Source organism: Urocitellus parryii, chromosome 7 (assembly GCF_045843805.1).
Source record: "Urocitellus parryii isolate mUroPar1 chromosome 7, mUroPar1.hap1, whole genome shotgun sequence".
Taxonomy (NCBI): domain Eukaryota; kingdom Metazoa; phylum Chordata; class Mammalia; order Rodentia; family Sciuridae; genus Urocitellus; species Urocitellus parryii.
The window spans coordinates 44532684-44556963 of record NC_135537.1 but is presented as its reverse complement, the minus strand read 5'-3'; the positions used below and the strand labels follow the sequence as shown (position 1 = coordinate 44556963).

The following is a 24280-nucleotide window of genomic DNA, read 5'->3' as shown; positions in this document are numbered from 1 at the left end:
TTTCATATTTAGAGCCAAATGTGCATTTACACATCAGAGACTAAAATTTTAGAGATTAATCTTGGTGGAATATTTAGGGAAATCTTAACATCCAGCTGCATTTAGGAAAGCAAGGATATGTTAGACTATTTTTTTAATTGGGTTACTGATTGACCTAAGCATAGGCTCTCTTCTTATCAATCATAGAGTTACAAAAACTGTACATTACAAACAGTATAGAAACAAGCAGAAAAGAATGTGCCACACATCCTGGATAGTTATCTATATGCAGTGAAATTTACAGATATAAAAGAAAATACAGCCTACTCCTTTATAGTGCACAGTTATTTTTTAGATACAATGTATCACTAGCAAGTGGTTGCAGCCACCAACTCTAGTTGTCCCCAGCAGAGAGAATAAGAGCAAGATCCGTTCGGTACAGCTTCCCTCCATCTGACAAAGCCATTATGCTTTTCTTGTATGTTGGAATATTATTAATGTCCAGATCCTGTATAGAACATAGATGGCATCGTAATCCAGTTAAATATGAAAGTTAATTAACTACAGTCAAGTGAGAAAATGTGAGTTGAAGACTGCTTGTTACATCAATCCTTTAAGAGCTACATTAAATTCCCATAATGTGAATAATCACAAGGTTGTTTTTAAAATGTATTATTCACAGTTACACTGATTTAGGACAGAATCAAATTGAGTTAAGAAGTGAAGTCTACTTCTACTCCTCTATAAATTTTTAAGGTACATTTCCAAAATGGAAGTGTGGTTGCTTTTGGATGGATTCAATAGAGTCAATTAAAGAAATAAGTGGCATAGTAATAACTAAATTACCTGTTTATTTTTCTCACACAGATCTTTCAGTAAAGCATCCAGTTCATTTTCATCTATGTACCCATTGCCATCCTGGGGGAAGGAGAAATAAAAAACAGTGTACAATTAATTCTATCCCCAGTAGAAGGCAATGAAGTAAAATGGAAATAATTGGAATCCTCAGATAATCTGCCAGTGGCCTACTTATATTCTAACCTGTTATATCAGGCCTTGAACATTTTTAACCACTCTGACATTGTAAAATAGGTGAGTTGCCTTGCAAGATACCTTGAACTATTCAGAGTGCCTTCACATTTACTCCTTCACTTGATGTCAACAATATCATCATAAATATAAGTAGTCATTAATATATCCATATGACAAGTGAAGACACTGAGGCCTGGAGAAGCTATATCGGTGGTCTGATGTCACACCAGGAGATTGTAGTTGTTCTAGAACCCAGGCCCAGGAGCAGAGAAACTAGAGGAATAAGCTGAAGACATGAATTGATGACATCACAAACTGCCTTTCTGCACATATGGGTATTACCATTGACTGCATGGGAGGCTTCTGAGGGATGTTGTTCCCTAGCTTCATCCTTATTCAACCCTGCAAGTCAGCATAACTATTATCACTTGTTTACAAATGAGGAAATGGAGGCTCAGAGGATTTGGGTCCTTTATTTAAAGTCTCATGGCAGACAATCCTAAGGTGGGGTTGGAATCAAGGTTTATGCAATGTGGGATATGCCGTCATACGCTTGTATGAGAAGAATGCATTGGTTGTACAATTTTCACAGTCTCTCTCTATTAATATGAACGTTGAGTTTGAGGTTTTTGCTTTCCCTTAGTGAACATTTTCCAAATTCTCAAGAATTAAATTATAGATAAAAGCAAACTCTTAAGGCATCCAAATCAAAAAGGAAGAAGTAAAACTGTCCCTGTTTTCAGATAATATGAATTTTACATTTAGAAAAATCTAAAGATTCCAGTAAAAGCTTAGGCATTTAATAAATATAGTAAAGTTATAGGATATAAAAGTCACATTCAAAAATCAGTTTTATTTTCACATACTAACAAAAAATTATCTGAAAAGGATTAGAAAATCCCACTTTGCAATAGTACCAAAAATGAATATACTTAGGAGTAAACTAAGAAATGAAAGACTTGTACACTGAAAACTACAAAATATTAATGAAAGAATGAAAAACACAGGCATATAGATACCCTGGCTGTGGGCTGGAGGGCTTACTGTTAAAATGTTCAGAAATCCATAGATTGAATGCAATCCCCTTCCAAATTCCAATACCTTTTTTTTCTTTGCCAAATTATAAAACTAAAATTCACATGGAATCACAAAAACCCCAAAGCCAAAACAATTTTTTAAAAGAATGAAACAAGAGGCATTATACTTCCTAATATCAAAGTATGTGACCAGGACTGTGGTTATAACTCAGTGGTAGAGTGCTTGCCTAGCATGTGTGAGGCACCACTGGGTTTGATCCTCAGCACCACATATAAATAGATGAATGAATAAAGGTATTGTGTCCATCTACAAGTAAAAAAAAAGTTTAAAAAAAGTAGGTGACCAAACTACATTAATTGAAATGATATAAAAGACCACCACAATCAGTAAAAATAGTAATAAAGACAGAAACAGACCAATGGAACAGAAATCTGTCCATATGTAGTCAATTGATCTTTGATAAGGATGCTGAGAATACACATGGGACAAAGATAGTTTCTTCAACAAATGGTGGGAAAACTGTATTATCCATATGAAAAGAATAAAATGGGATCCTTATACTATATAAAAAAATCAACCCACAATTAATAAAAACTTATGACTGGAAGATGTAAAACTCCAAGAAGAAAATAGGTAAAATCTTTATGATATTGTTCTTAGCTGTGATTTGATGGATCTGAGCCCCATCTGCACAGGCAGCAAAGGCAAAAATAGTGGAACTATATCAAATCAAAGACTTCTGCATTGCAAACAAACATCAGCAGAGTGAAAAAGAAACCTACAGGATGGAAGAAAATATTTGCAAACTGTCAGATAAGGTGTTAATTTCCTTTAATGTAAAGAATAAAATATTTAAGTATATAAGGAGATCCTGCAACTCCATTAACCAAAACCTAATAATAATTAGATTAAAACATGGGCTAAAGATTTTAATAGATGTTTCTCTGAAGAAGACATAAATGGCCAGCAAGTTTATAGAAAGACATTCAATGTCACTGATCATTAATAAACGCAAATTGAAACCACAGTGAGATATCACCTTATACCGGTTAGAATGGCTATGATCAAACAAGCAAAAGGAAAAAAATAAGTATTGGTAAGGATGTGAAGAAATCAGTACCCTTGTACACTGTTGGCAGGAATGTAAAATTGTGTAGCTACTATGGAAAACAGTACAAAGGTGCCTCAAAAAATTAAAAACAGAATGACTATGTAATCAGCAATGCCAGTTCTGGGTATTTATCCAAAGACCAGGATCATGAAGAGTTCTGGTTATGGAGACAATAGATCTTTGATGCATGAAATGACAAATTTGTGTGTGTGTGTGTTTAGATAGGTCTAGATATATAATATAATATTATTCAGCCTTTAAAGAAAACATCCTACAATATATTGCAACATAGATGAATCTTGAGAACATGATGCTAAGTGTTAAACAAGCCAGTTCCAGGAGAGTAAACACTGCTTGATACATCTAAAAGAGTCAGACTCACAGAAACAAAGTAGAAGAGTTGTTTTTAGGGCTGGAAAAAGGGGAGATGGAGAGTCATTAACCATTGGGATTAAATTCTCAATTATGAAACAAATAAATTTTAAAGATTTGCTATATAATATTGTTTCTACAGTTAGTGATACTGTATTTCCTACTTTAAATTTTAAAAGGGTAGATCTTATGCTAAATACTATGACAATAAAAAAGAACAAACATTTACCTGATCATATAACTCAAAAGCCTTATTGAACTCTTTCCCACACATTTTGACTCCCTAGGAGACAGAGCAAAGGTTAAAACACAGTCACTGTATTTTAGTACATTTCTCTTGACAAATCTCCCATATTCTAACTAGTCAAGGAAAGTATTTTGCACCATAGAGGAAAAGTTAAATACCTGAAATTTAAGAAGAAAATTCTCCTGCACTGGTAATAACCTTTTGAAAGAAAAACATTATATTAATAGATTAGATTTTTGGATAAGGACCAGTTTATTCTAATAACATTTCCATAGTTCCTAAACTCACCTGGCCATTTCAGTCAATTCCAGCTTCCCATCATTATTCGAGTCAAATAGTTTCAGCTGAAAGACAAAAATTGCTTTTTTGTTTCCAAAGACAAAACAAAATATCATGGAGGAATGATTTACTGAATAAAGATGAACATTCAAAATCAAGCAGCTTGAATTATCCATAAAACAAAATTTCAGAAATGAGCATTTTTTAAACTTTTTTTTTGAGGGGGGGTGTTACTGAGGATTGAACTCAGGGGCACTCAACCATCGAGCCACATCACAAACCCTTTTTTGTATTTTGTTTAGAGACAGGTCTCACTTAGTTGCTTAGTGCCCCTCTATTACCGAGGCTGACTTTGAATTCTCGGTCCTCCTGCCTCAGCCTCCTAAGACTTTGAATTCTATAACTTGTGTCAATTGCCAAAGTTCATTAGAGCAATATAGAATAGTCAGAGTAACCATGATCTTAGCTAGGTTTCTAGAATATTATAATTCATTTTTCTTGCATATGTTTTTATGTATATAAAGAGGTGAGAGGGGTGGTTCCTGGCAATAAGTGGCACTTCCTGAATCTTCCAAATGATTGTAGGAAAATAAATATTTAATTCATTTTACCCTTTTAGAGCACAAAATAGTACAAACAAAAGCAATAGGCAGATAACATGAGAGAACAGAAGTCTTGAATAATTCTGAATCCTTTTACTTTCCACAGGGTACTAGACAGTCAATAAGCGCCATAGCTCTCCATTATACATAATTATGCCCTTGTCACACCCTGAGACATGTCCTGGCATAAATACACTCATTCATATATTTAGGGGAAGCATTTGCATTTTTAGAAAGTAACAACTATTGTTATTATATTGAACTGGTATATGTGAAATAAAATACATGAAATATGTATACTAAATGAATGCTAAGTATGTAAACAAGTAGCCTTATTTTTGTTTTTAAAGGAAGTGTTGTGATCAGGTTATAATGGACCTAGGTTTAATGAGATCTTTTAAAGGAGAAAGGAAGGGTATTCTATGGTTTGAGATGTTCTCAGAATTCTTTGTAGGAGCGGAATTTTCATTGTCCTGTGTTGACCTATAACATTAACCATAAATTCTAATATTGTATAACTGTCTACCAAGATACTGGACAACTAGATCACACAGTTTAGAACCCATAGGGAAATATTTCCCCACCTATATATTTAAATTTTAATTAGTTCTTGATTAATTTGCTTCCTGGATTTGAACTGGTTTATGACATTTAATCAGATATACCAGGCCAATCCAACAGGGGGAAACTCCCATCAGAGTAGTTTTTGAAAGGCTGCTTCAAATTTCTACCTGGAAAGAAGACTACTTTAAATAGACATCCTTTAATATTGGAGCAGCATAGAAAGTTAATAAATGTAGGTTATTGTCCATTTCACAAGACATGAGTGAGGCCTTAGATCTTCCCATTGTGGCACATGGCAAGAAATCCCAATTGTTTGCTAATATGCTATTGTAAATGGAAATGTAATTAGGAATTAAAGAGAACCACACACACAAAACTTTTTGATTATTTTAAAACCAAAGATTAGTCCCACTTTATAATAAATGTAAGTTTAGTGAATAAGCCAATAACAACATTCTATAACTTTGTCTTTGTTTTTCTAGATAAAGTAGGCTGAAAGCAAACCTCAGCTGCTACATCAAATATTTCATACCTATTTTACAAGATTGTTTTTCAGGGTAACCAGAGGTTTGAAGTTGCTCATCAATCTAATGTAGTATGACAACTTTAATAGTATACAGTATATTTTTATAGGTTATTTATTTAAATCATGGCATAAGAACTCAAAAGTACCTTCACAATACTTAGAACACCTGTAAATATATGTATATCCTGGAAGTCCCAATCCTGTCACAAATTAAAAGGAACAAACTTCACCTGAGACAAAGTAACTTCATGGACACTGTTTTTATTTAGTCTAGAATCTCATTAATTACTTTTTCCCTCAAACTTTAGGAGCCTATGTATAAGAGGTTTTCTTGGTTCCATTATTCATATCCTGTAATAGATCTTGCTTATACTACTTACCAAAGCAATGAACTCAGGGTGTATTTGGATTTCTTTATCTATAGCATTGATGCAATGCCCAAATATAACAATCAAGAGAAAAGAGATCCATTTTAAGTGGCTTAATGAATTAAGTAACTAGAAGTTCTCTTAAAACTCTAAAAAGTTCAATTTTATAAGCTGTAATAAAAATGGATTCAGAACCTCTATAATAGAATTTGGGGTGATGTGATTTATAATTTATATATATAACATATACACATTATATAATTGGGTGGTATAGTCACGTGGACTTTATAAGAAAAACAAATCATCTTTTGAGAGAGAAAAATGATATAGCCTTACAAGAAAAGAAGTGTTCATACATTGATCCTTAAAGCCAATCCCTGTAGCATTCAACCTAAGATGGAAACATCCTAAGTATTTCAGTTTTCAAAGGAAATGATGTGCATGTGTTGGTTTGTTTATTTCATTCTGTGTAGCCTGGAGAATTAGCAAGAACACAGTTGTACTTCATGAGCTCTTGGCTACCATCTTTTCCAGATCAGTCTTACCATTAGGTCCGTATACTCAGCTAGTTTTGTATCGTCAACTGTCTTGTTTGCTTTTTCTAGCAGGTCCTTTAGAAAGTTCTGTTAAGACAAAGAACACTCAGATAAATTTCATTGATAATATACTGTCTGCTTTTGTTTCCAAATTCCTTGAAATAGAACATACTAGGAATGCAAAGAAAGCTTCTTTTTGAGGGTAGAGGCAGGTGAAGAGAAAACCTTAGAAAAGACTGAACCACATGGTCCTTGTATCATTCCGTTGATGAAACTGCCTTTGATAGATTCAACATCTGCTTTTTATTGAGACCAGATCTGTTGCAGTCCTTAGCTATATCATGTATTGAGGATTTCAATTATAGTAGAATCTGGATTGTGAACTGTTAGGAATGTGAATTAAAACTAAAAACCAGCCAACCCAAAGGATGCCTTTCTGCTTAATGATATCTTCACAAGTATTCATACGACTTTTTTTGTAAGAAATCTGAGGGTTTTTCTCTATACTTCTGTAAGATGTGAAAAATTACCAGCAAATCAGATGGAGTTCTACCTCTAATTTCAAATTCATGTTCTGTCCTCACAGGCTGTATTTAAAGATCAGTTTATAGCTATTACGAGGTTTGTTTCTCCAGAGGGCTTATTGGTTGAACCTTAGTCAACATGCTTTAGCTGAATGTACAAACTAAAACAGTTGGTCATAGATGATGGCATCTAATCCTTGAAGGTTGTATGAATCATATTAAGAGATTAATGTGGGAAGGATGAATAAAGATGATTAACCATCAAGTTGAATCTTAGGGTGAGTTCATTATTTTTTTTTAACAAGTATAAGTCAAATAAAAGCTTTATAAAGGCTTGCCATATAAATAACAATGTAAGTCCTTAAGCATATAAAGTCTTTCATCTTGTGTTAATCATTAGCAACTTTTTATTTGCTCAGGAAATGAATTAATGCAATATGGAAACTGAGTAGATCCTGGGCTGAGATATTATTGGAGAACTGGGTTTCTTTGAGTTGGCAGTGGTTTATCTCCCTCCAAAATGAACAGTTCTGCTGGGCTGATTTGACTTCAGTCTCTTCTGGAAGGAAACCTTTTTCTTGGCTTGATAAATTTATTTTCATTTCAAACATTCTGTTTCATATCCAAAGAGAGGCATGGAAAATTCACAGATATCTGGTGGGGGTGAATTTTATTTTTGAGACTTCTGAGACTTTTGTCAGAGATTAATTGGGTTAAAAAGCCTCATCAGAGACTAAAATGGTGGTCACAAAAATAGCCTGGGAGAAACCTTGGAACACTGAGATTCAAAGTCATGTCTGAGAGCAAGCGATGTTTTATTCTATTACGGATCTTAAAATTAGCTTTCTTGAAAGATCCATTAAAAAAGAATGCCAACTTATCTTCAAAATTCCCCAGGGAGCAGGACTTCTATTTAGAATCTCTTTCTGAGAATAAAATTTAGAACAAAGAAGGAGACTTTCAGAATATTTTGAGGTCAGTATTGGAAATGCGCTAAGCTTTTCATTATGAACTGAGGTGATTTTTAAAAGAATTTTTTTAATCTAATGGAAAAAAGACACAATAGCTGCACTTATCACCTTGTGGGCTCTAGATTCAGAGCCCCAAGAGTGTAAAATACATAATTTTTCAGCAACTTCACATTTCTAGAGGTTACTGTTGAATACGTTTTGGCAATTTTGCAATGGTACAAAAGTTCCAATTCCATCTCTAAAATTATTTGTTCTTTAAACCCATGTTGAACTATGACTAGGAAACTATTTGATACTTGTATTTTCCCACATAGCATCAGCAGAAGTAGCTCAATGAATGAAGCTTGAAGGCATGTGGTTTTATAGGAAAAAGGCATTATTAATATTTGGACCTAGATATGCTAAGTCCAAACCTGGGTTCCATTCCTAGGCAGCTGTGCAATCTTGAAAAATTATCCAATTGCTCTGAACTTCAGTCTCTCTATACATCAGGAATAACGAATAAGAAAACTGCCTTGCAAGTTTTCTCTGAGGATTAAATGTTAAAATACATTTCAAGCACATAGTACTGTGCCTACCACAAAGAAGGTGTATATTCAAGTGATCAGTAAATATTAACTTTGCTCCCCTTTCGGTCTCTCTGAATTAAGAATATAGAATCTTTCAAATCATAACATTCTAAGGTTGATTTGAGAAAATGTGATGAAAGATTTGTCCACATTTCTGAAAGGCTAGTAAATTGAGTTCGTGTATAATACGATTTATTATGTCTTACATTTCACAGAATCTTTCACATATGACATCTTATTTGAGCTTTGCAATACATCTGAGGGGAAGGTATTATTACCCCAATTTTAAAGATGAAAAACATTAAATAGAACCAGGGACCAATTTGCCCCAAGGTAAGACTTGATTTCAGATTTCTTTTCCATTATATCCAACTCCCACACCACCTCCTCAGTCCCTCTGTGGGATATGAATTGATAAATTCACTTTCAAAGTTGCAATTTTCACAAGTTCAATTCTATTAATATTTTGTTGATGTTATTGAGAGGCAGTAGGTTGTATGGAATGTCGGTGGGCTTTGAAGGTAGACAAGTCTGGGTATAAACACTGCAGTCCTGTGTCTTTTTTCCATGTGGTCTGCAGTAGATCACTTCTTGGAAGCCTTTTGTTACTGTGGTAATATTAATCTTGAAACTCATGCAAAACTTAAATAAGACAATGTGTATAAACTAGTTGGCATTGAAATTGGTGTCCCGTAATTTCTCTTTGTCTTTCTTTTGAAATAGAAGTCTATTTATATAAGTGTTTATTTTATTAAATAAAATTTCCAATTTCAATGGAAATTGGGTATCTTTTTCACCTTGTACATAGTTCTATCTATCTGTCTGTCTGCCTTATATAATAATTTATGTACACCCCAGAAATGCTAATTTCTCGCTTTGCTGAACAGAATTTCAAGAAGCACTTGAAGTCTCTTTTTTGATATGGTATTTCATTAATGATATGGAAGAGTGGGTGAAAATGTGCCATTGCTCAACATTGGTTTCTTTTGTAGGAGGTTTTTTAAAAAAGCTATGAAGCCCTTAGCAATTCATAATTGCATTTGAAAGGAAAAAGCTTAGCCTAAGTTTTGATTTGCTTACCTTAAGCTCCTCGGTTTCTATGAAGCCACTGTGATCAGTATCATATTTTCTCCATGTCTGTAATTTTGGATAAGAAAAACAAAATTAAAAGAAGAAAATTGACAATTTTTGCACATTTAGCAGCTTTCTTAAAGTAACATCTTTCTTCTACCTTCATGAATTCCTCGCAGGACTTTAGCTGCTGGCATCGGAAGAGTAGCAGGAAATTTTCTTCTGTGGGTAATACATGAGCCAACTGGAAAAGATTTAAAAGAAAGGAAACACTGTGGTAAAGAGCTTGAAAACAAATCTCTGCTATCACCTGCTGCTTAGTTTTGCTTCAACATGTTCCTAAGAAGCAGTTTTTTTTTTTTTTTTTTTTTTTTTTGCTTAGAGAAGCAGGAGAGGAAAAAACATGAGCTGATGTTCTCTTTCTGGTATTCTGCTCCTTCAAACTCTATCCGGTTTTCTGTTGCTCAGGTGCTCTTAAGTGCTTGGTTCTCCCATCAGTGAAACAGCTGATGCAGGACCCTATCTTGTCTATGCACCTACAAGCAGACGTACCCTGGCGGCTTGAACCCTTAGTATTCTGTGCCACGAACCAAGTCTCTTTCCTCTCCGGTTGCACAGATGGCACATTTGGCCATGAATTTCATGTGAAATGGAGGAAACAAGAATGTAGGGGAAAGGAGGGAATAAAAAAAAAAAGGTGCATTTTCAAGTCAGAGGGAACCGTCTACTATGAGATGCAAGAGACGGTAAACTGAAGACAACTGTAAAGCTGCAGGAAGATAGGCTGAGAGACAATTCACAACTAGTGAGAAACCGAACAGTCATCAGAGAAGTCAAGTTGTTGGGTTCTGTGAAAAGGACATCTACTGCTTGAACCCAGGGCTTAGGTTAATTTTTGATCTTTACTGTCTAAGTCTATGACATTTCCCCTAGATTTCTATTCATAGCTTCAATACTTCTCCTCCCCCCCTTTTTTTGGTGGGGGGAGAGGACTCTGGATCCCGTTTTAAGACTAATATAATCCATCTATTGCATACAGAGGAGGAGGGAGTTGGATTGATGGCGCCACTGCAGATGTGAATTCTATTTCTGGATTAGCTGCTAATGAGCTGTGGTCCCAGAAACTCCCTCAGCCATTTCAGGACCTCAGTACCCTCCCTCATCACTAAAATAAGTTGAAGGAGAAATCAATGTCTCTTAAATGTACTGGGTTCAAAACACCTTCTGTTGGACTCATTGTGTCTTCAACATTAAAGAATGAACCTACATACACTATACTTCACCTAATTTTTAGAAGTTGATTAATTCCCTGGGGCACAGACATGAACCCCCATTCCTCCAGTGTAAAGCAAGAATATGTCATCTAGAGTAACTTTAAGGTTAGTATAAGTCCTAAAAATGTTACCATATTAGATTATCACACCTATTTTTTAAAAAGTGTCATCATCTTAAGTTCGTTTAAAATTTAATTCAAAACAACATTTTAAGTTAAATGCAAGCAATCTCATCTTCCTTATGCCTGCATAATATGTCCTGTAAATTATCTTGTTTTAGATCTTTGAAATAATACTGCAAGTAAAAACTTTAGTTTTTGGTCATACATGTGGGGGTAAGACTAAGGCAAAGGACCAAATATCTTATTAGGATGTTTAGCAAGACTCAGTTCAGAAAACATCTTATTTTAAAGCAAAGGTCATGAGTGTGGGTAGATACCAATAAATCTAAAAAGTGGAAATAGGAGTTTAGGATTTGCAGTAATTTTTTAAAAACCTAGTGAGCTTTTTGTCCCAAAACACATATACATTGCTGGGTGTGTACATGTGTGTGTGTGTGTCTGTGTGTGTGAGAGAGAGATATCGAGAGAGATCCAGATCTCTTAATACATTCAGGACTCTTCTATGGCTTTTGATTTCTTTGAATTCTTAAATTATAGAATTAAATAATTCAGAAATGATGTAATTCAATTTAATTTAAAGCCCCAATTTTTGAGTTGAGGATGCTAAAACCCAAGAGATTGAATAATTTGGTGATTGGAAGACTTTGAAAAATCATTTTAATTTGCTGCTTATTAGAAAGTTAAGTCAGCAGCATGCTTCTTAAAGACAGAAATAAGATAGGTTGCTTCTTCAATCTTAGAATGCAAATATGGCTAATTTTTACATGTGACAAGATAGTCTGGATATGATATGGATATGTTTTCGTTTCACTGAAAACTAGAACACTATTTTCTTTATAACATCCCCTTTCCACTTCTTCTGTGAGTGGGTTGCTAGTGGAAATCGAACCATCTCAGGTTCATAAATTAAAGTTCATGTAACTCATAGAAAGTTTAGAGGTCTCTAGAATGTCAAACATAAAGAGGGTCAAATTGTTAGTCATGTCTAAGGTCAATGTGTATTCCTTGGCTCATGCTGTTTTGTTCTTTAATGATTAAAAATTACAGATTGTATATATATGTGACATATTCTTTCTTTCTCATTTTGCTGAACTACTAATGATATACTCAACACAATACTGCCCTATTTTACAAACATTGGAAATGAATCTTAAACATGTAAATTATTGTTATAAGACAAACCAGTCATTAAAGATCAATGAATATATATGGATAGGAAGAATGTGGCTGTTGTAAACATAAATCCTTTTTATTGTGTGGTTTAACATTGTGGTGGTCCTGTGTTGTAATTGATCCTTCAGAGTGGGTAGAGTAATTTTCCAGCTGCAAAATCTAAGACCACATCAATATGGGTCTTCATAGACTGTATTAAGTAGGGCTGCATTATTCTTAGATTTGCCATGTCACTGTTGTCCATAGAAGTACCCAGTACTGCCTATGCTAAGATGCTGGTGATTTCTAGTCCTTAGCCATTACCAAACTTTTTTTTATTGGTTGCAGAAGATAGTGGAGAATATCAAGAGGATGAATGGAAAGAGGATCCCTGTAGACACAAACAGAATCCCTCAGATCTTCACTTGTGAGAATTGTCTGCTACTGAGACGGGGGAAGTAGAACTTTCTATTTATCTATGTTTTACTTACTGAGTTTTTTTGCTCAGCAACTGCACAAATTTCAGTAAATATTTATTGATGCAATGAATGAAGGCAATGGACTTTTCTAGTGTCAGGATAGGCTATAAGTAAATGGAAGTAAAATTCCACGGGAAATAATTCAAATAACTTATTATTGAGCTGTGGGTAAGGGTTGGAGTAGACGTTATGATATGCTACCCAGAGCTCCTTCAGGTTCTGGAGTATGCTGTGACCTCAGCTATCAGGCTCCTTTGAGGAAATGCCTGGGCTGATGACAGTTGTGACCCCAAGAGGTGGCTTCCAGTTACAAACCCACCTGGGAATATAAAGGCCTGAATTTCTCATTCAACTTGGGAAATCTCTGAAGGGCCACCCCTACTTCAGAGCTCACTGTAAGGTTAGCAAAAGCCTCCGTTAGGATGTCATTTCCCAGCATCTGCTTTTGTCCAGTCCTGTTCTCTTCGTGGCTTTATGCAGGAAATGATCTCAAAGCACTTCCTAATCACCCTCTTCAATATTTCTCTCCCACTCAAATCTGCTTCCCAGGAAACTCAATAACTTTACATCTTGTTCTTTTTCTGGAATAGTATGGAGCCCTTGTCTTAAGTTTTGGAGTTGATGTAAATCTCTCTCTGTGGTTCATTTGGCTACTAAATACTAGATCACTCTGTTACTAGCTGGTGATTCATAGTCACCATAGTAAGAATCTTACAGGGAGACAGATGACTTCAACCAAATATTTTTTTCTTAACAATTTCAAGCAGGAGATAGATAAAATGATAAAGTTAAGTGCTAGGTGTGAGAAGAGTTCACATGATGGGAATTTCATTAGAGATATAAATGACTGAGATACATAAGGTATATGAAGCACAATTCCTAACTTCCAAAGACAATCCTGGTGTATGTTCACCTTCTTGAGCCCATTAGCCACACATTCCCTTTTTCATTTGAGAACGAGGGTAACATTATCCTAGCCAATAAGAAGTGAGTTCAGAAAACTTGCAAGGCAAATGATCTCATACATTTCAGGCTACTTGAGTCTAATGATTTGAATTTGACAAGTTATATAACAAGTGGTGGGAAAGACTTGATATTCAGAATATGTAAATTTTCTAATAAGTTTTTTTTTTACATTTAATAATAATAACAAACATTTATTAAGTTTTTACAATGGGCCAGGATTTATCTATTTGTTTGATATATATTATCAGATTTAATGTTATTACTCAAAACAACTATGAAATTAATACATAGTTCTCTCTATTTAGAGCTCAGAAAATAGAGGCTCAGAGAGGATAAATAGCCTGTTCTTACTTGTAGTTTGAGCCACATTTGAAGTCAGTTTGACTTTCTTGATTTTGAGATCCTTGTCCCTTACAAGCTTCCTTATCCTCCATTTAAATGTTCAATCAAAAATGTTTTCTTAATAAATTATTTTTAAAAATCTATTCAGAGCAAAATTTTGAGTCAAATTTTATTGTCAGTCATTTACAAAAATTATAAGGTGGATAGATAAGTAGTCTGCCATGAAATACTATATTCATCCTGCCTAAACTTATATGCACAAATCCCACTGTGGAAAGAAAGAAAAAATTGGCAAGAGAAGTGCCTGTTTTCCTGGGAGGGTTGTTACACTTTTAGGATTAAAATAGCTTTTAGATCTATTTTTTTCAGTGGATGCACTGACCTGAACAGATAAAAATACTAAGACTGGAGAAGATGGTAGGGTCCCATACATTGCCCAAGGGATCAGAAAAAAGCTTACAGATATGACATCCAGCTAAAGAAAATAAGTATACTTGTGTGAATCCCAGAAAAGAAAATTCCGTCCCCTGCAAATCATTCAGTCTCCTTATTTAATTATTTTAATTAGACTTCTTTGCAATAGACTTACTAGTTTGCATACACTTAGAACGTTTTTTAATTGTGGTATTTGTTAAATTATTTCAGAATTTTAATGCTTCTGTTTTGAATTCATATTAAAAATCTTGTTATTACTGAACTGAATTTGTATGAATTTTAAAATCCATTTAAATACATGAAATTATTCATGTATTCATGTTCAGAAAAAAGTCATATGTGCACATTACTTTTTACACATTACATTTGGAAAGATGGGGGATTCATATTCTTTTAAAATTGGTTAGGATTTGTGTCTTTGTGTTCCATATTACATGTAGGATTTCTAAGCAAGTAATATATTTGGAGTTGGATAAAGAAAGGATGAGCATCATTTAACACAACTTTCTGGTGACACCAGCGGTCACACAGTAAGTTCAGGCATTCTCTGCTTTCTTTTCCTCAGTTTGTTCACGTTATCTGTAACTTTCAATTTCTTTTTTTTTTCCAGCTTTTTTTCCGAACTGCTCTTTACTGCTTGTTAATCTCTCTAAGCAATGTGCCTATGAACTACCATGGCAATCTCCTCCCTGGTCTCCCATTCCTTCATTTTCTCATCTCCAATGAATCCTACCCCTCCTGCTCCCACATCCACATCCACATTCCTCCTATGTCTTTCACTGGTAACTCAAGTACATGAAAAGAATTGTGGGGTTAAAGTCAGATCTAGGTCTGGATACAGGTTTTGTCATTCCCTGTTAGTGGGCTGTTGGGCATATCATTTAACTTTCTGAGCTTCAATTGCTTCATTCTGAAAATGAGGAAGTTGGCTATTTCTTCTCAAGGGTCCTATCTAGCAAAAAGTGCCATGTCCCAGAACACTAAAATCTTGTAACAAATTCTTATATGTCTCACTTCTCTTCTTTGAATTCTTTCTGTTTTAACCGATCTGCCCAAATCAAGTTTCAGATTCTTGGGCCAAATAACGTCTCTATATAGTCCCTGATTCAGGATGGTTCAACTTAACAATTTTTCAACTTTACAATGGTGCAAAAGCAGTATACATTCAGTAAAAATTGTACATCAAAATCTCAGCTTTGAGTTGTGCTTATTATTATTTTTTTGACAATATGTCAAATATGACAATATGTCAAAACACATTCTACTGTCGTGTACAACTAATTAGAACAAATGAAAAAATTCCATCACTCTGGAAAAAAAATTAACTTTTATATTTTCCTGGAATAAAAATATACAGTAGAATATTCTCTTTAAAACTGGGCAGTAGCAGCAAGCTGCAGCTCTCTGTCAGCCACACAGTCATGAGAGTCTGCAACTCTGTTCCACAATGTTCTCTGTTGCTAAGCTATGATGTTCTGTAGGCAAAGTGTATTAATAATGCATTTTTTCTTATGCTGCTTTCAGCTTCCAATGGGTTTAATCAAGATGTAACCCAATGTGAAAAAAAGGAATTTTAATTTGTGTAACATTATACAGTTTATAAAGTTTTCAAAAAAGTTATTTTATTTGACCTCATAACAATAAAATAATGTCTAAATATAATAGGAGGATCTATTTTTTAGCCAGGGAACTCGAACCTGAATATTTCTTATCTTAATCATTTGGAGAAATATATCACCAAATATCCAAGACAATCTGCATCTGCTAAGTGACCTCTTGCTTCTAATTCATATTAGAATGAAAATAATAAGGCATAAATGGTTAAACTACATCACAAATACTAACAGCTGGATTCAAAACAAATTCATCTATTTTTTCATTTTAAAAGTATAAAATTCATGTGAATAAGATTCATGTTTTTTACTATACAACCTAGCATAACCAAAGAAGTGAGAGAGAATAAATAGATAGATCCACTGAAGTCCTTCAAGGTGTAACACATAGCATATAAGATGGCAGTCTTCCCTCTACTACAATTATAGAGTATGCCAAATTCTGAAATAACTAATCTAGACTTTCACTGATGTCAGATTCTGAAAGCTAGTTTTGAATAATTTGATTTACTTGATCTCATTTGTGTCATTTTAAAGTTATTTTATTATTCTTGATGATTTTATATCTTGATTAATTGGCCTCTATCTGAATCTGTAAGTCTCATTACTAATATCTATTTATATAGTAATGAGTTATACATAGGCAAAGGGAAAAGGGTATACTCCAGGGAAATTTTTTAATTGCAAAGATAATAATAGTATGCCCTCCCTTAACTCTATTTGTAGTAGCTGTTTAAAATTAAGTGTATTTCACACCAGCACCACAGTGTCCTAATAAGATCAATTATTTGAAAACCAGGTTAGTTCTCTGAATCAAAGGTAAGTTATAACTAAAAGTTGTTGAAAGCCAGAACACCTGTCAATCTAATGCACTGAGAACACTCTATGAAAGCATTATTATACTTGGGATTTGTCATAGTTTAAAATGACCTTATTACTTTTTTTCTGGAAAAAACTTTCCATTCAACTGCTTTAAGCTTACAGAGATAGACAGAAGCTGCTGCACCACCAGTTTGGAAAAGTAGAAATAAGGGAAGTGACAGTGTTCCCTCCCCACCCCCCATAAATCTGAGAATATAAAATGGATGCATCCTCAGTTTTGCTTCCTTGATTCACAAAGTAAGTTGTCCTCAACTGGAAAAGAAAGGATATGACACTCACAGTTTCAACTTTTAGAGACACAAAAGGAATATTTACCTATAACATAGCATGAAATATTCACTTACTTTTTTTGAGTTCTTGAGTTTTACTGAGGCCATCATCCAATCAAAAATAGAATTTCAGAAACCAGGATGCAGCTTTTTGCCACATTTTTATGACAACTGCAAACATTTAATTTTAAATTTCAACAGAAAAGTCTACACGGTTAAATGATCGTATGTACCAATGAAGCAGTTGAAGTGAGGGCGGGTGGTGTTATGTGATGAGCACTCACCCAGAAGTCGGGCACTCCTCTTCTAACTGCACTGGTGCCAGCAAACAGCTGCGTGACCAGATGCTAACCATTTCACTTCTTGAGGGTCTCAGCTTTGCAATATATTATACTGAGGCTCTGGATTAGGTAACTCTTAGGTTTCTTTCCTTTCTAAATATTTTAAAATTTCATATGTTCTGAACAGAAGATTATATATTACTTAGGTAAAATAGGCTTCTCTGAATGAGTCTTGTCATATCATGTCTGACTTGAATATAACTTAAAAAAATGAAGCTCATTTATTAAATCAGAAAAAAATGCACATGTTCCTTACCTCTACGATTCCTATTTTTCCATCATCTCTTTGCGCATACTGATCCACAAAAGTTTTCATCTCAGGCGATAACTCCTAAAATGATATGAAAGCAGGTATGAAGTTTGTAATACAAAACAAAACAATTATGCTTGTGATGGTGTTGATCTATTTTTATAAAAAGCCAAAATGGGAACCATTTAGAATTATGCATGTTGATAAATGATTGTCATGAAAATTAATTAGTAATTAATACAGTATTTGTTAGTTTCAAATTAAATATTTATGATAATTTTTGTTTCAGTCACTAGAATTTATCTTCAATTATTAGTTTTGAGAATATGCTATTCTTTGAAAATAATCAGAATTACTCATTATTATTCACTTTAGTTAATTTAAATAGAATCATAGTTATTAATACACTTTAAATATTACTTGTTTCATTAAAGATTATTTTATATTCTGCACTATTTGTCCTATAACATTTTCCTTATGCTAGCATAATGTATTATGTATGGTAGTACTATGTGTTTTTGGTTTGGATAAGCAAAAAAAAAGTGAATGTTGAAGAGTAATTTACGTGGTGAGCAAGAAATGTTCCCAGAATGAAACAGCTATTCATTGATTAAATAAATTTAAAAATTAATATTGGGGGGAAAATATGAAATGAAAAAAATGATTTGATCAATTTGAACTTTCATTAAGAGATAGACAATATTGATGACCTTATTTTTGGTGAACTTATTTTAGACTGTGGATTGTATGCTTATGATTTTTGCCTCCAACAGTAATTAAGGAAGAAGTTTTTAGTGTTTCCACTTCATCCACGATGATATCCTCTTCCCCATGTATTGTAGTACAACAAAATAAGCTTAAGAGTGACAGAAGTTAATGCTGTCTTGTCGCTTTTTTCAATATAGTCTATTGCTTTTATAATCTCTTTTGATATTGAGAGATTAGAGAGTTCTGAACTAAAAGCTGTGATCTGAACATAGAGCTATTATTCAGGAAGTTTCATTTTTTACCCTTGGGTTTCGACAAGCCATTTAAAATAGCCCTGTTGCATTAACTGAAGCCTATTTAAAATAGGTCAGCCCTTACTAATATTCTACATCCTTCTGAAAGCAAATTAAGGTCTCAATTTTCATCATAACTGACAACACAATGGTCACCTACCACACAGGTTTGTTCTAGGCATAGATAAGTTAATGTAATTTAAAGGCTATATTGAGACTAAATATTACTGCTTGTATTTACAAAATCCTTTTGATATCAATGCAAATATCTTTAGTTGAACTAAGGTAATAAATAGTAACAAAACAATTTAATTATATTGTAGTCTGATAAGAACTCTTCTACTGTGGGTAAATTGCCATTTGCATTTATTAAATTTTGTTAGAAGAACAACTACAAGAAAATAAAATGATATCCCCATGGCAACGGAGGAATACCAGTCCCTATATTTTTCACACAAATCTTAAAGTAAAACCAATGCATTCATTCTTAAATTTTACAACTACATAAAACTACTAGTTTAACCGGAACACTTGATATTTAGTTGTGAAGTTTCTGGTGACAGTTGTGTCAAAATCTATTTTTTAAACTGTAAAATATATAATGATCATTAAAGATTTATAAAGAGGAGTACAAATTTAAAGACAAAACAATATATTTAGTGTAAAAGGTTTCAGAAATATATTGGACTACCATCTTTCATTTATGTTATATTCACTTGGTAAAATTTTTGAAGTTTCTAGAAAAATACTCAAGAACCAAGGTATTAAATAAATTGACATAATCATTTACCTGTGCTCAAGTTGAATATTTTTGAAATAAAATCTAATAATTGGATCTTCATACATTCCATACTTAAGAGTATAGGCAGTAGAAAAAAATAATGAAGCTATAAACTCTTTAAAACTCCAATATGAACATATTGTTTACAAAAAAGTTCAAATTTTAAAATGGGAGGAGGAAAGGAAATATTGGAAAAACCGTACAAAGCTCTTGAATATTTGAATATCTAAGATGAAAATAAATTTCAATATTAAAATTACTTCTGGAAAAATTATAGTCATTTAGTTGTTGGAAGTATCTTTCAAAATTTTAATTGAAAATTTTATGAAAAGTAAGACTTTTTCAACCAGGAATTCCCCCCTCTCTCTCTCCCCACTACCCTCTTTTTCTCTCTATATATATTTTAAATATATATTATTAAATAAGGAAGATAAGGGCTTTTACTGGCCAAAGATTCATAGAGCTATATTGATAGGATTGTATGAATTTATTTACATAGTAATGAATAAGGTGGGAGGAGGGTAAAAGTATATGACATTTTTAATTTGATCTCATTCTATTATACTTTTAAAAGATTTGCATTATATTAAATCTGTATAAAACAATGCCTAGAAGGAGATCTGGTTTAAAATCAATTTGGCCAATGAATTTAGTAACCCACAGTTTTGTAATACCCCATAATACACTTTAGAGCCTCCTGGAATTCTTTTAAATATGTTGTGCAGAGAGGTGTAATATACACTTTAGATAGAACAAAAAGATAATTCCCTTAGTAAATTTTATACACACACACACACACACACACACACACACACATATCACTCAATCCTAAAGCTGTTGATCTTCTATCTAATATACAGAGATGACATGTACAACATTTATAATGTAAAAATTTATTTCTAATCATAGTAAAAAGGCCAAAGATCATTGATATCCAATTAGATACCCAACACTACCTTCTGAATGACAGTCTTACATAAACCCCAATATATTGGTTGAAATTCTTAGCCCATTTTTCTCTATACAACCATCTCATATGGTTAAAAGTTGGGTATATTTTATTTTTATGTTGGCAATCTTAACAGATTGATTTATATCCAAATGATATTTATAATTAGTAAGAAATGTCATTTAATTACCTAATGGCTTAAAATACAAACAGCTTCTTTCAAAACATCATTAATTGCTTCCAATTAGAATCTCTCTCTTTTTTTTTGTAAGAATATATTGAATTCTTAAAATTGTTTTACATTTTATTTCTCTAGCTTTTGGAATTCTCTTTAACAAAAATGAAGACATTTCTTTGCTAAATTCTTGTGCATTATTATATTAGCAATTGACCAACTTTCCCCAGTGAAGGGGTCAAGACAGGATGCTTTCTCGGCTCCCCAACTACATTAACATCACAACAATAACTGGCATTAGAAGAGATCCATAATCTGCAGATCTGTTTCCTGACCACCAAGGGGCAGAAATGTATTTCTACCCCCTTCTCTCAGCAAGGAAGAGAGAAGTTAAAAATTACCCAACAGAATTCAATGATAGAAGTGGTGGTCTGCTAAAGGTTTTCACATATCCACCTTTCTTTTCCAGACCTGTTGAAGCAGGTACAAGTATAGAATATCTATATTGAAAGCTCTGATTTAAGACTGTAAGGTTTTTCCTCCCTCTTTCCCTCTCTCCGGAATTCCCCCCTCTCCTTCTCCCCACTACCCTCTTTTTCTATCTAAGCAATTTGAAAGCTGTTCTCGCCTTTCTCATTCAAAAGATGTTTACATTTTTTTTTACATCCCGGGAAAGTCCTTGACCCCCTGATGACTTATGAAAACACAAGAATATTCATGTTTTAGGGTTGAAGGTCTTTTTCCTCCTTCACAAACTCTAACCTACCAATCCAGCCTTCTTCCGCGCCTGCTGGAGCTCCTGGATCAAGTTCTGCAGCTCAGTTCCTTCCAGGTAACCACTTCCTGCAAAGACAAAGAGGGGCCCAGGTGTCAGATACCTCACTCCAAGTTTTCTTCTGCGTCCTCTTTCCACGACATCTATCTTTGTGGCAACCTAAGAGGCTCCCTGGCCTCCACATTAACTAACCAGCCAAGGGTACAGCCACGGCAGCTCCCCGCTTCTGGGGTGTCAAACTTTAGCTGCACTAAGGACAAAGGTGGCTAGTAGGATGCTGAACGCAGCCACAAAAAACTTTGGGGGGTGGACAGGGTTCCCCAGTCCTTGCTCTTTCTCTCTCTCTCCTACCGTTATCGTTCCTAGAAAGAGGAAAGTTTAAGGTTTGAGCATTACACACAAGCAATATAAACTTTCACATTGAAGGATTGGCAGCAGGTACGGGAGATAAAATTAAACAGAGTAGGGGGAGAAGTAAAGAATAGAAAAAAAAAGGACGACGGGATCAGGAGGCTCAGGGAAGTGCAAGGAAAGGGTAGGTGGGTAGGGTTAGGGGAAGGGGTCTTGAAACAGTTAAATAGATAATAATTACCGTCAGTGTCGAAATGAAGCCAGATCTCGAAAAACTGTGAGGCTGTGATCAGGGATGATTGCAGGTGGGATTCTGCCATTGTACAGAGCGGTAGGTGTCGGTGCGTGTGAGTGTCCGTGCGAGAGTGGGGCGAGCAAGAACCTCGATGTGCCCGTCAGGGCTGGGGAGCAGGACTTGGGGGCGGGCGCTGCCGGGCGCTGTCCTCGGTGCTGCTCAGCTCAGGCGTTCCTCCGGAGTTCTCTCTCCGCACCCCGCACCCAGTTCGCAGTATTTATCCCAACCGCCCCAAGCTGGGCCACGCCTCCTCCTGCCTCCCAGGCCTCGCACTCCCCGCCTCTTGCTCTCACCAACCTTCTTCCCCTCCCTTCCAGTTTTCTCCTCTCTTCCCAGGAAGGCTAGCTGGAGCAGGAGTTTTGGAGTCTAGAGAGCAGCAGGTGGTGGGAGATCTTTGCTTAAAGACTGGATGTTGAAAACAGAGACTCATTTTCCCTCACAGTTTCTTAGTCTAGGGAGAAACTTATCCCGGAATATCATAGCAAAAGAACACACTTGGAAAGGGTTTGATTTTCAGATGGAAAGGGAAAGCTAATGAAGTGCAAAACCATATAAATGATTTTATTTGCATGAGGTTTCTTCAAGACTTTTTGGTATTTGTTTGAAAAAAATCAGGTGGAAGCTTGGAAAGTCCTAAATTAATTGGATTCTTGTATACAATAAATTGGCTGATACTGATAATTATTCTGTTTTGTGCTTGTGAAGATTATCTATCATATGGTTTATATGAACTAGCCTTACCAAAATGAGAAAGCAGGATTATGGCTTGTTTTTTCAGCTTGAAGTAGAATTATAATTGGAAAGCAATTGAATTGAATTATAGAATTTTAAGATTTTAGAAAAGGAAGTAATCTTAGAGATACTATAACTTATTGCTGTGAAGTTTAGAAAGAATAAACCAAAATTAAGGAAAGGAAGTATCTGGTCATTAGGTAAATTGTGACCTAGACACAGCCACATTCATTGACCTTAATATATGTACTCCTCCTTATTTCTATCTCAGGTGGAGAATTCTTCAGAAACTGAAGGTCACTAGAGTTGGGAAAAAACCCACCTAACTAAACCTCATGTTATATTATGCATATTTGTATATTTGTTACATTTCAATATAACAAATGCTAATTTAAATTATTTATTTATACAAATACTTCTAATGAATATGGTTTTCAATCTTGTGAGATCTTTGGGTCTGCTAAAAATGTGTTCCAAGTGTCTTATTACAATGATACAAAACAAAATAAAGGGACAAAAGAAACTTCAAACATAGCCAACTTAAAACTAAAGTGGACTGGTTAAGCCTTATATTTTTAAATTTGTGTAATTTATATTTCTGAGACTAAAGATCTATCCTGTGGTGGATTTGTAAGACTTTTTATGAATCTCATTTGCAGAGACCCATCCATTCAAAGCTGGCCTATTTCGATTATATTCTCAATGGAGTCCTCATTGCGACAATACTTTGCAGTTCATAAATTATTTTCACTTCAGTTACCTTATCTGATTCTCATATATAGTCTCTGAGTTGATGTTACACAAGAGATAAACTAGAATTTGAGATGTTAATAACCTAATATTCCTTGACTTAAAAAATGATTTAATGTCATTTGTTTGCACTTTCATTCATTCAAGTGTTCTACCAAGACACTGGAAATAATAAGAGACATGGCTCCTGCCATTTTGAAGCTTAGACTTACCAGGATGTAGCCACATAGACACAAAAGACAGTATGTATTGATATAAAGGAAACATGCGCAGGCAACTATATGTGCATTAACCTCAGTTTTCGGCATCTGTGAGAGTTGAAGCTTAAGCAACCTCTGAAGTTTTCTCATAGAGAAAACTTTATTTTATGGTAGGCACTTTGGGTAAAAAGAGAAGTGGTCATAGGAATAAAAGACCAACAGCTTGTGCATATTTATCCTAACTCCTGGAAAACTAATACTGAGAAAGGTCCTGTTTGTCCTTCTGTGGCCAGTGTCTTTGTATGAAACATGCTGTATGGGAACATGGAAGCCAATGCTACCACATAAACTTTGAAG

At 34.3% G+C, this 24280-nt stretch overlaps 1 protein-coding gene across 2 annotated transcripts; it reads right to left on the bottom strand.

Moving 5' to 3' along the window:
- Window positions 1–373: 373 nt before the first annotated feature.
- Calb1 (calbindin 1) lies at window positions 374–22266 on the bottom strand. 2 transcript variants are annotated; one of them, XM_026384109.2, is made up of 11 exons: window positions 22188–22266; window positions 21587–21663; window positions 17921–17995; window positions 9950–10033; window positions 9799–9855; window positions 6664–6741; window positions 4068–4123; window positions 3938–3977; window positions 3762–3815; window positions 826–897; window positions 374–487 (listed from the first exon to the last, which is right to left on the bottom strand). In XM_026384109.2, exons 1-11 carry the CDS (start codon window positions 22264–22266, stop codon window positions 374–376), a joined length of 786 nt encoding a protein of 261 aa, XP_026239894.1. The 2 variants fall into 2 exon arrangements, with proteins under 2 accessions (XP_026239894.1, XP_077657210.1); XM_077801084.1 differs by lacking the exon at window positions 17921–17995.
- Between the last annotated feature and the right edge of the window lie 2014 nt (window positions 22267–24280).

Excerpts from the sequence above, each read along its gene's own strand:
- Calb1 (XM_026384109.2), bottom strand. The coding sequence starts at position 22,266 with ATGGCAGAATCCCACCTGCAATCATCCCTGATCACAGCCTCACAGTTT. Across the intron at positions 17,996-21,586 it reads CGCGGAAGAAGGCTGGATTG|GAGTTATCGCCTGAGATGAA; the intron begins GTAGGTTAGAGT and ends ATATCATTTTAG. Across the intron at positions 488-825 it reads TGTGTGAGAAAAATAAACAG|GATCTGGACATTAATAATAT; the intron begins GTAATTTAGTTA and ends TGTTCTATACAG.